At 40.5% G+C, this 12,539-nt stretch overlaps 1 protein-coding gene across 2 annotated transcripts; it reads left to right on the top strand.

The window, feature by feature from the left end:
* The first annotated feature begins 367 nt into the window (after positions 1–367).
* Positions 368–9,935, top strand: LOC131242215 (eukaryotic translation initiation factor 5-like). 2 transcript variants are annotated; one of them, XM_058240729.1, is made up of 2 exons: positions 368–478; positions 7,874–9,935. In XM_058240729.1, the coding sequence occupies exon 2, from the start codon at positions 8,252–8,254 to the stop codon at positions 9,605–9,607; it is 1,356 nt and encodes a 451-aa protein (XP_058096712.1). In that variant the 5' UTR covers positions 368–478; positions 7,874–8,251; the 3' UTR covers positions 9,608–9,935. The 2 variants fall into 2 exon arrangements, with proteins under 2 accessions (XP_058096712.1, XP_058096713.1); XM_058240730.1 differs by lacking the exon at positions 368–478 and adding an exon at positions 2,676–2,798.
* Positions 9,936–12,539: the final 2,604 nt, after the last annotated feature.

Genomic DNA, 12,539 nt, shown 5'->3' with positions numbered 1-12,539 from the left:
ACTGATCGTGTTTAGGTTGCGAAATCCACTCTTCTAGATGCCAACGTATTTCACATGCAAGCATACGTGTCGTGGTGGCACATGTGTTGGGGATCCAATCTTTCCATTAGGTGGGACACACTGATTAGATCTTCTGGCCCTTAAATAATGCCGTTTTAATTCCCGAGTGGACGACAATGTAAGAATCAAAGGTCCAGCTACAGTAATTATTTTTTACCCGTCCATTTAATTTTTTCACTTTGGCCCACCTGATCAGTAAAATTATCAGGCCCGTAGATCTAAACGGCGTGGCCTACATTATGAAAAGCTCAGATTTCGTCCACGTGTGCCATATTAGTACGTGCCGTTTTGTGTTTAGATGGTCGCAGGGCATAGAAGACGCGTGCGGGCTTTCCAAACCTCTTATATATATCCAGAGAGAAACCGCAGCAAAGCAAAGAGAGCTAGGGTTTTCTTTCTCCATATCGGCGTTTTTCAGGTTTGCTTTTCTATCTCATCACCCCCATTTACCCAATGTGTTTCATTTTCTGATGGATCTGTATACGTTTTGGCTTGATTCCTCCGCAGTCAGATCTGTTTCTCTTGATTTTCTATAAGTTATTTTTATCTGGTAGTTCGTGGATTAGAAACAGCTGAAATCGGTGGAAGATCCATGAAAAATCCCCATCCTGCGTCCGATTCTTTGAATATGTGAATTTTAGGGTTTATTTATTTATTTATTTATTTATTATTATTATTATTTAATACAGTTTTATGCTTCTTGTTGATGTTTTCTTTTTCCGATTATGTGTCGGTTTGTTACTTCAGCTGAAGGATTGATTTAATTTATTCTTTAGTAATCAGGTTCATAGATCTCGATTCGGTTGCGAGTTGTAGCCTGGATTTGTATTTCTTTTTTATGCGATTTCAGATTGATGCTTGAAATTTGTGATTTTGGGTGGAATCTGGGTGTGCCTTAAGTAGGCGGGCTGAAAGTTGGAATTAGATCTTTATTCCTGAGTGTTGATTTCAGTAGGGAATTTGTTTTAATGGATTTGAATTCATGTGAGGTGGACTGGATTTGATTCGCCATTGATTGAGGTGATTAGGGTAAAAATGGTTTGAATGGTTAGATTAGGCTGTGTGCATGAGTATGGTGGTTATGTTTATGTGCATATATGTTTGTACTTCCAAGAGCTTCAATGTTTTCCTTATTAATTGAAAGGTTAATCCATCTCCATGATTTGTACTGATTGAACTTTGCAACGATCAAACGTCAAACAACTTAATTATTTTATTTGAATTTGGAGAATTGAGCACTGTATATTTGTTCATCCATTTTATAGCCACGGATTGGATTGCTAGATATGTTGTTATTACTTCATGATTATTTTCCATCGAGAAGTAGACCACGCTTTGGACATTCTAGATTGCATGCATGTGCGCGCATGGTGGATGTGATACCATGACTTCCTGGTTTTACAGGAAATGCCATATTCAAGTCAGGGCTGGGCTACTGTGCTAGTTCACCACCATATTTAAAGTTGTGGTAGCCAACCCCCATACACTTTGGCATTCATATATGGATACTCATAAGTATCCAAATCACATCCCACTTGATGGATGGAGCATGACCTGAAATTTACATTCATCAAACATTGTAACCATATGATTTTGCTCAGTGTACATTGGCTGTTAACTATTTATTTGGCCAGCTATTTAACAGCTACAAATTACATTGTTAGGATTGTATGACTAGCATGCAATGTTTTGGAAAATGGTTACTTTTCAGCTGTATTGGTCACCGCCATTATGCGTTACAGGGGTGAACCAGTCAGGCTCTAAAAAAATGGGGCATAAGATCCCTCGTATGGCTTTATCGGCAGATAAATTCTGTATTGACCAATACGGGGCGTGTTGGTACATTTAGGACGTAACTGTGTGTCAGCATTATGCCTATAAGATCCCTTCTATTTAAAATTTCCACCACTTTATTGTGCATCAGTGTGATGCCTATTAGACTTTTATTTCAAAAAAAAAAAAAAGGCACGAGGACTTGCGCATTGGACTTGGCCTCATTGTTCCCAAATACAAGATTGGAAGAGGGCATTTTAGTGTGAATCAAAGGCCCGAAGCAATTTCGGTCATTTTGGGAAAATTTACAAGAATTCCGCAGACCACCACGTGTTTTTAGTTTATCCTTCTTATTTTTGTTAGATTCAAGTGTAATATAAGCCGCGATCTACTAGATCATGCTTGATTTGTGTTCAATTTGTGCCTAATTCCTTGAATATTAATATTAACTGTGCAATATTCATCCAATTTTTTTTCTCAAATTGCTTGAGGGAAATGGTATGTGACAGTATAAAGATTAGGGATATGCAATAGTGGGATGAATTCCACAGATCGCACAGGTTTTATGCTGTTCAAGTGTACCCAAAGTAGGCCGCTCCCATCTCTTGTTCTCCGATTTTTGTTTTCAATTGGTTTCTCCAATTTTCAGCTTGGAATTGATTGATTGAGTTAAGTTTCTGCAAGATTCTTTGATCTGATGGCTGCCTTCCATCAACTGGCTTTGATATTGTATTGTTGTTTCTTTGGGCATTCTGGACAGATCGGAGCTGTGATGGATGTAATTTTCATCTTTTCAGGGCTTTTGATTGGATCTCAATATATTCAATATTGTTTAAAGATTTCAATTTATATTCCAGGATGGCTGTGGAAGAAAAATCAGAAATTCTTAAGACATCAAACTGGAGTTGAATCGCTTCAAGCTGTTATCAGCTGCTTGTTGAACCAGTTTGGATCACCGTTCTTAGGTGAAATAATTGTTCACCTAAAAGCAATTGGATTAGCACACTATTGTGATGCTTTAGGCTGGTTTTATACAGGCTGTTTAACCATTTTGAACCAATCTGCTTCCTTCACCCTCTCAGCCTCTAGTCCGGTTTACAAATCGTTGTTATAGGACAGAGGTAACCCAGAGATCTAAACTTGTGTTATTATAATTCTGTATGGTTCTCATGGTAATTTAAGTTCAGGGCTGATTGCCTACAACAGCTTATAGGTTAACTAACCTACAACCTATTTGTACCAGTTCTTTGCCATTGAAAATTTACATTTTTTTAATAGCAAAATGGAGTGAAAAATCTAAAGGCAAAAAGAAGTAGTCGTGGTGTATGCCCGGTAGTCATTTAAATTCATCATAGCTTCATTGGAAAATAAGTTCATCAAAACCTGAAGAAATAACATGCTATGCTAGATTATTGTCTTTCATAATGACAAGAAACTTTTAAATAAGAGGAGACGGTTTTTCTTTTGTCATTTTTTTTTTTTTTCTGTTTCATTCTTGTATGGTGTTTGAATATGTAAATTTTGTTTTTATCAATTGTAGTAGTGGAATTGAGGACGTGCCTTTTCCTTTTCTGCAAGTCTATTTCTAGCTTTTATTTTATCCAAGTTTCCTTAAAAACACAGTGAAGCATACGGGCTAGACATCAAGAATGCAAGTCCAAGGGTGGGTCCATTGTGTTATCAGATTATAGGATGTGATCTTGGACTGGCATCCGGGTTTTAAGATTTGGACAAGTCGTGTGACTCGTATGAGTTGATTCAGACATGACTTATATGATTTGACTCAGATTCTGTCAGATATGATCCAGTTCAATTCTGCGGGTCACCTAGACAAGTCACCCCAACTTGGGTGAGTTGGGACTCAATTTGGGATCAGACGAATCAGTCTGAGTTGCAGTCTTTGAAGTTTTAACCATGATTGGCATCTAATTGGACTGTGGGACCAACAAATCCAATTGGATGGCCCAGAGTAGCCAACTGTTGAATTGTAGGGCCCCAAAATCCAGTCATTGTCTTAGGGCCTGTTTGGATTTGGGCAAAGTTGTGTTTTGACTAGCAATCCATGGCATGCTGTCAGGGTGAACTGGTCGTGGACATAAATGTTACTGGCTAGTTTTTCCATCCATTGTTTGTCAAAAACTCAGATAGATTATAGCACACGGGAAACTGAAGAATTGGTTGATGGCAACAATGTCGTCAAAATTGTTATCCTAAATCATAATAGGGGTTGAATCGTATCGAATCGCAAATTGTATAGTAAATCGTAAGATTTTTTCTGATTTATATATATATATATATATATATATATATATATATATATATATATATATATAACACATGAGAAGATATTAGTCAGAAAAGATTAAAAACTCATCAATCAGCCATTCACCATCAACAAGTACCCGAAAAGTAATATATATCATGATATTATCAATTAAGAAAATGTATATGGTATGCATATTATGATAGTAAAGGATTCTTGTCTTTTTTCCTTTGTTTTCTTTTGTTTTCTTTCGAAAAATTTACCTTAAAGACACAAGATTCCTTTTAAAAATTTATTCTTTTGTACCTTTCTTGTGTAAAATCATGTTAGAAAAAATGACATTTGATTCCATTGTGAATAAAAAAAGATATCTTGATTTCTTTGTTTTGGGTTTTTGAATATCAAAATCCCTAAATCTCCTCTCTGTCTCTCTCTCTCAAAAGAAAATGAGAGGATATTTTTAATGGGGGAGAGCCTTTTTCATATTTTATGAGCAAAATGGTACAAAGAAAAAGAAAATTTTGCAAATAAAAAATAAAAAATTTGATTTTTAAAGTTTTTTTCGGGCCCATTTACGCAGTCCATGATGATCTTACGATTCATATGATAATTGTATGATTTAGTATTTACGATTTGGTTGTAAAATTCAAATTGTACACCCATATGATATGAATCGTACAATTTTGATAACATTGGATGACACATTTACACGTGCTACATTTTGTAGTGCTTGAAGAATGGTGGTGGAACATATGCACATGTGGGATGCTTGAGCTTGGATGGTTACACATGGCATGTTAGAACATGTCACACATGTGCCTAGATAAGTGTGATCATCATGCACAGTAAAATTCTAAAGTGTCATTGGCATGTAGTTTCACCTCTCTACTAGAGACCATCCATGGTTAACAATCATATATCCATGGCTACTTGTTCAGAAGTGCATCGTTTCCTGCTAGGGATGTCAATGGGCCAAGCTGGGGCCTGAAAAATCAGAATTTTGAATGGGGCAGGCCTGACAGCCTGATCTGAAACAGTTCAAAATCTGGGCTGAGATGTTCCTCAGGCCTGGCTTGTTGACAGCCCTAGTTCCTGCTCATGAGGGGGACATACCATGGTCATGTTAGGCTGCTATGACTGGTTGTTGCAGCACAGCTTGCCAGTATGCCGCGAATGTACAACTGGGGGCTTTTATTTGTGATGTTTCGATAGTTGTACAGCCCTGTGACAACGGTCGTGCATGGTTGGTGTGCGCAAGCGTTTTTTTTTTTTTAATTTTTTATTTTATTTTCATGATGTCTCTAAATACAAAGTGCATGCTATTCCGCTATACAACTGCACAGCACCTCTCTATTTCACATGGTTGTAGATAGTCAGGTTGTAAATAGATAGTCCATACAGTTGATGTAATGAAAGCTGAACTCTTAAATTGCTGTTATTTAGTATCATATTTAGAACCCGTCTATTTAGTAGTTTGAGTTGAAGCAGGCTACCATGGGTAGACCGATAGGATTGCATTCTTGGGTTTTTGCATTGACAACTGATTTATGTAAAGTATGATATATGTAGCCATATGTATGGAGCAGATGAAGACTACCTTGATGGTTGATTTATAGTTAAGCTTGAGTGGTTCTATCCTCTAGCAAATGTTGGTTTCATTCTATCAGCTTCTTGTCTTTTATCTATTTGAGTTAAGCTAGAAGGGTGCTTGGAACTATAACTCCACACTCCACAGTTCATTATCTCATTCCTGTGGCACATGACAAGCTTATGGGGCCGCTTCTGCAACTGATAGCCAGATTGAAAACCGTCTTTATATTGGATGGTTCAGTGTTTAGATGATCCCTACTTTATTGACTGCAACTTCTCTATTTATTTTCACTTTCCTTACTGCTTCTCTAGTGGATATTGATGGTATTCATGAACCTATATCTGGGTCTCTACTTTATTGAAATGATATCATCTATAGTGCTGGATGAACATTTCAGAATTAAAAGAATGCACTTTTTGGTTTCGTTATTTTATCTCTTCGTCATTTATGGATCATTTCCATTTACATGATCCCATGACCAGTCATGAATGATTGGCCAGGTCATCGATGGATAAGATACAAATGCCAAATCCATTGTCTATGTGACATACAAGGATAGGAGGTTCTTTGGAAGATCGCATAAGAGTTCTTGGGCTTTAATTGGCAGGCACTTTTTCTTCAACCAATTCTTGTTCTAGTTCTTCTCAATGCTCTTGTATCACATGATGTTTTATTCCCATGGAAACAATTAAAAAAAAATGATTGTTTCCCAGCATTATTGTTTTACTACTAAATGTATTTTCTGTGTTTAATGAGTGCTGTGTCACATCAAAACTGTTAGAAATTCGAAATTCTGGTGTATGGCCTTGTAGTGTGGAAGGTCAGGATAATTTCCTAATAGGAAAATGTCACCACTATTTCTTTGGGGAGGGAAAGGTAATATTGATTTGTGTGTGTAATAGTAGCTACAGCGGAAAAGATGGAAAAACCACATGGGTTCTGATTTTCTACTCTTAATCCAAATGCACAGCAGAATAAGCAGTCATCCATTCCTAAAATTTGCAGAATAAGCATTCATCCATTCCTAAATTTTGTTCTGTGAGCGATTAGGAGTATACCCAATTACACCCTAGATTGTGGCTGGGGCAGCATTTTTTTTATGAATGTGCCTTCACTCACTTAGCTGGTGACGAATTGACGTTGTGTGGGTTAATTCAAGTGAGTCAAGTGGCAATAGTATGATGTTGTCCTTGGACTTGGGGCTGGAGAAATGGAAATTGGTGGAAGATGAAGTGTTTGCTTGTTGATGTTGAACCATTCTCTGGATGTTCTAATCTTGTAGTTTGTAGTGGACTACTCCCAGGCTATCACTACAGTTCTGTGTCCTATTCTGCATCTTTTGTGGCTGATTTGCTAGAGGATTGGATAGAATACATTCTTTTGTCGTCACTTGGGCTGTTTCGGGCCAATGCAGGTTGGTACAGCTGTATTGTTTGTTGGTAAGATCCGGGTGACACGTCAAACCATGTCGTATATTTCACGAAGCTGCAAAAGCCCCCAAATTCTCTAGAAAACTACTGATGAGTATTTGAACCAAGAAAAGCGAATGTGTGGAACTACTTGGACTCCTAATTTTGCTCGATATGTAACTCTTTGGAGGGGCTGTTGCATTGCATAATGTAAAACTTGACAAATTATTTGCTTCTTGTGTATCTTATGTATTATGAACCGTAAAAATTTATTACAGCAAATGAGGGCATTGTGCTCTCCAATCTAGGATTGGAAGCAAATGCTTGGATTGGCCAATCTTGTATTGAACAATCCAAACTTGAAACTGATCTACACTGATGAGTTTCAAGGAATTGACCTGCAGTTTGCCATGCCATCATGGTGTTTTAAAAATAAAAACCTCCATGTTGGAGGATACATTCATTGATTGATTAATGAATGATAGATGACCAAATGCATTTCTTAGTTCTTTCTTTGTCATAGAAATTCATTGTAGTATTGGAAACTAACAAATGTGAAACAAAGAGGGTTCGAGTGCTTTGGCTTGCATTCCAAGGTTGGTTAAATAAATGCATGTGGTTCCATTTGTGCTGGCTATTGATATGATCTTTTATTATTATTATTTTTTGATCCGTTTGGTTTATTTCCTTTTTACACTAATAATAACAATAATAATGTATGGTTTCTAACCTGCTCAAATTATATCTTCATGCTTTCTGATTCTTTTTGTTAATTAGGAATTTGGCAGGTCTATCTTGCAACTGTGCAAATAGCCAAAGTGGAGGGTGTCAAGCTTGAAGCTTCTTTTATGTCTGAACGGGCCTCTCTCTATTTGGGATCGATCGGGTTGCTTGGAGAATACTGTCCGGCATCAAGAAAAAAGTATAGGCCCTCTTCGAAGAAAGTTGTTGCCTGCATGCATCTCGGACCGTTTCGTGATTCCAAAGATCTTAGTGGTTGCAGCTGGATGCGACATTTTCCAATTGCCAGAGACCAATCTACCTTCCAAGAAGGAACACCACTGTTCAACAACCTCCTCATCAGCATCCTCCTTCTGCAGTGACATCTGATATTACCATTTTAGCATTTTGTATCAAGAGTAAGTCAAAGTAAACATGGCTTTGCAGAACATAGGCGCTGGAAACAGCGACGATGCCTTTTACAGGTATAAGATGCCCAAGATGATCACCAAAATTGAAGGCCGTGGGAATGGCATCAAGACCAATGTGGTTAACATGGTCGATATTGCAAAGGCGCTGGCAAGGCCTGCTTCTTACACCACTAAATACTTCGGATGTGAGCTTGGAGCACAGTCCAAATTTGATGAGAAAACTGGCGTTTCGCTTGTCAATGGGGCCCATGACACTCCCAAGCTGGCTGGGCTACTTGAGAATTTCATCAAGAAATATGTCCAGTGCTATGGTTGTGGCAACCCTGAGACAGAGATCATCATCACCAAGACACAGATGCTCACCTTGAAATGTGCCGCCTGTGGATTTGTGTCGGATGTGGACATGAGGGACAAGCTCACGACCTTCATTCTCAAGAATCCACCTGAGCAGAAGAAGGGATCGAAGGATAAGAAGGCGATGAGAAGGGCTGAGAAGGAGCGGTTAAAGGAAGGGGAAGTTGCCGACGAGGAACAGAAGAAGTTGAAGAAAGAAGTAAAGAAGAAGGGTTCCTCCATCTCCTCAAAGGAACCTGCTCCCAAGGTTGGTGTAATGAAGAAGAAGGCCAGCGGATCCGATGAGGATCAGTCGTCGCCTGCTGCCAGCCAGGCTGACGACAATGAAGCACCTGCCGATGAGGACGACATCCAGTGGCAGACTGACACCTCGCTGGAGGCAGCCCGGCAGCGCATCCAAGAGCAGCTAAGTGCTGTGACTGCTGAGATGGTCATGCTCTCCACCAACGAGCCGGATGAGGATAAAAAGCCCAAGCAGGTGAAGAAAGCAGGGGTCAAGAATGGAGGGACTGCAGAACCTGAAGAGAAGGCCAAGCTTGGAGCTGAAAATGGAACCCAAACCCTGGTTCAGGAGATACAAGGCAACCTACGAAAGGGTTCCACTCCAAGCCAGCTACAATCCTTCCTTGGGAGTCTTGCAGGGACACCACAGGAGGTCATGAGTGCCCTTTTTGATGCTCTTTTCGAGGGTGCTGGGAAAGGGTTTGCCAAGGAGTTGGCTAAGAAGAAGAACTACATTGCTGCTGCCATGGAAGGTGAAGGATCGCAGGTGCTCCTGCTGCAGGCTATAGAGGCCTTCTGTGGCAAGGCAAGTGCGGATGCAGTGAAGGAGGTGGCCCTGGTTCTGAAAGCTCTCTATGATGCAGACTTGCTGGAGGAAGAGTATATCATGCAGTGGTACAAGGGTGGTCTTGCTGGAGGGAGCAAGAATGCACAGATATGGAAGAATCTGAAGCCTTTCGTAGAGTGGCTCCAGAGCGCAGAATCTGAAACGGAAGAGGATTGAGATTAGGCAATCTGTAGCCCAATGCGATGATTGTTCTCTCCTGCACTGCTATTTTCTAGTAGGGTGTGTTTGAGGCGGGCAGGTTTATGGTAGGGGAGCATATGAATAATGTCAGTTGTTTGCTATAGCATCCGCCAACTAAGGACGCATGGGTCTCTCTCTCTCACGCATGGGTCTCTCTCTCTCTCTCTCTCTCTCTCTCTCTCTCTCTCTCTCTTATTGGTTCGAATGTTTTGCGTTTGGCTGTTTACTTACATCTGGGATTTGAAGTTTTATGTCTGGTACTTGCTGTTATGTGTAGTTTGTGATTTACAGTTTCGCTTTTTTAGCTGATGTTTGTGTTAGTATGACAGCTCAAGGAAACTGTGGTGCGGACATCTAACCATTGATTTCATGGGTCCCAAACTGTTGATGGGCATGGTTTAGAAATTTGCTGAGGACTGGGACGCCAGTAGGCCTCCCAACGGATTGGGTTTGGTCTGGGTGAGGGTCAGCCCAAACCCCACCCATCGCTACTAAATGTGTTAAGAAATATGGCCCTAACCCATTACCGTCTGACCTGCTTAAAACTCTTAGAGCCTAAACCCAACACGACGGATCCCATATGCTATAATATCTTACATTGGGCTTCTTTAGTGCTGGTTAGGAGTGAATTGATGCAGGCTAAAGGCATGGGTAGAGGTGGTAAGAAAAGACTTTGATACCTATGGTATAGCAAAAGTTATGGCCACCCTTGATAGAGTGGAGTGTTGGGAAAGGATTCATGACTCCAGTTAGTTGGGATAAGGAAAGGGATTCATGACTTCAGTTAGTTGGGATAAGGCACAGATGATGATGATAATAATATTAAGCTTTCTATTCTTGGACTCAAGGGATTGTAAAAAAAAAAAACAGACTCATCTCTGTGTACACACTGACAGAGGAGCAATCACATGCTCATGTTTCATCTCAATCTCTACACACTTAGAGAAGAGCAGTCGGACATTTATGTTAAGGATGCTTTTGTTATGGGTAATGGTTGGTTTTGGGTCGGTTCGGGTCATTTGACTAGGGCCATTGATTCAGGTAGGATTGGGTTCCAATCCTAAAACGGAGCCTGACCGGCGACTCTTTTAGCTGGAGCCCAACCTGACCCAACCCATTGCCAGACCTTGAGCCCACCAATTTAAGAAATTACAAGTTGCCAGTTTGCGGAAATGGACTGTCCAAGGATAAGGTTTTTATGGCGTTAGATTTCTGGGGCACGCCCCCTTCATCGGTTAGAGGCTGGGATTCCCCAAAGCGAATGCCCCTCATGTCAAGAGTGTAATATTACAGATAGGGTTACCATACAGGAAAGCCATACCTGCTCTTACTGTCTCCAAGGTTTTACCCTCTACCTCTGTTATGTTTCCAACTATTCGGTCCTCAAGGCTCCTTGAGTGAGTCAGGACCGAAAATCATTGACATAATTAATTTCCAGATGGTTTTTTTGTTCTTTTAATGGTTGGGATTTTCTGATGACTACGAGTTCTGCTTCATCACCTATTTTAGTCAAGACTCACATCTGTTGGGTCGGCTGGGCATGGAATTTGATAGAACATCTAGTGGGCTGGGTAACTCATGGGACGAGCATAGACAACCCTCCAACACCTCATGGGATGTTGATGCTGTGGGCCTCAAGATTTATGTGCCATAGCCCAAGGCAAGTCGGTCTCGTCATCAGTAAGCCATGGATCGTAGGTCAATATTTATTAGCCATTCATTTTCTTCTTCATATTCGGGCGGCCGTGCCTGCGTTTTGACTCGCTGACTCAGAATTCACCAGCATGCGTAGCCGCTTGGGTCCAACATCGGTGGGCCATGCGGGACTATTTTAATTGGCCTCTGAGTCATTGTTCACGCTGAAGAGATGATCCTGTCCACTGATTTAATGAGTCATGCAATGTTTTCTTTAAATGGTCCATATTGAGCTATACATGTCAGTATTATCCATGCATTTAAATTTATTATTCTAGCCAATCTGCAATATTACGCATAAGCTGGACGATTTGATCATCCAACCTTTTTTTTTTCCCATGTAGGCCAACTAGAGCGACGCATGATAGCAATCGTGAATGGCGACAATACGCAAAACAAACTCATTGTTTGCGCACGGGCTTTGGAGAGATGAATGGTGCTTCACGAAATATGTGCCAACAACGTGCGCGTGCTTGATCTAGACCATTTATCAGGCGGGTAACACTGAAAATCATAATAAAGAAAAATCAGAATGATCACGTCACCAGGTGGACCACATTTGGTTAGAGAAATGACGAGTGGTCCAAATTCAACTTACTGGTGGGCCACAAATGATTAATTGAGCGGAATAAATTTTTTTTTTTTCTTTGGGTGCTTTCAGTCTTTCCCTCTGATGAATGGCTCGGATCTAGTCCACGTGCTATTTCAGCGCGTGAGCTGCGAGCCTCTCTGACAATGCAGTCGAGCGAGTGAACTTGCCACTCCATTCCTCATTCCTCTGTCCATTCGTTATCCAGCCGTTGAACAGACGTAAGCCATATCGTAGGTGCTGTGGTCCCCACAATCAAGATGTGCTTCGATAATCAAGTGGGTCACACGCTGCTGAAAAAAAAAAATCGATGGGCGCGTAGGATTCTGCGCACGTTTCACCTGATGACCGGATGCGAATTTCCTACAACACATGGTGTGGGGAAGCGGCTTGCGTGGTGTGCTACGCACCGCTGACCTCCATGGTGTGTTAAGGTCACCAAGTTCTGCGGAGCCCATGATGTATGTATTATATCCACACCGTCCATCTATTTTGGAAGATTATTTTAGGAGATGAGCCCCGAAATGAGGCAGATCCAAAACTTAAGGGGACCACACAATAAAGAAGTAGGGACACTGATGCCCACCGTTGAAACCTTCCTAAGACCCACCATGATGTTTGTTC

This window comes from Magnolia sinica, chromosome 4 (genome assembly GCF_029962835.1).
Source record: "Magnolia sinica isolate HGM2019 chromosome 4, MsV1, whole genome shotgun sequence".
Classification (NCBI taxonomy): Eukaryota; Viridiplantae; Streptophyta; class Magnoliopsida; order Magnoliales; family Magnoliaceae; genus Magnolia; species Magnolia sinica.
Note: the sequence above shows the minus strand (reverse complement) of the source record. Positions and strands in the feature narration are given on the sequence as shown.

Coding starts and splice junctions, on each gene's coding strand:
- LOC131242215 (XM_058240729.1), top strand. CDS start 8,252: ATGGCTTTGCAGAACATAGGCGCTGGAAACAGCGACGATGCCTTTTAC.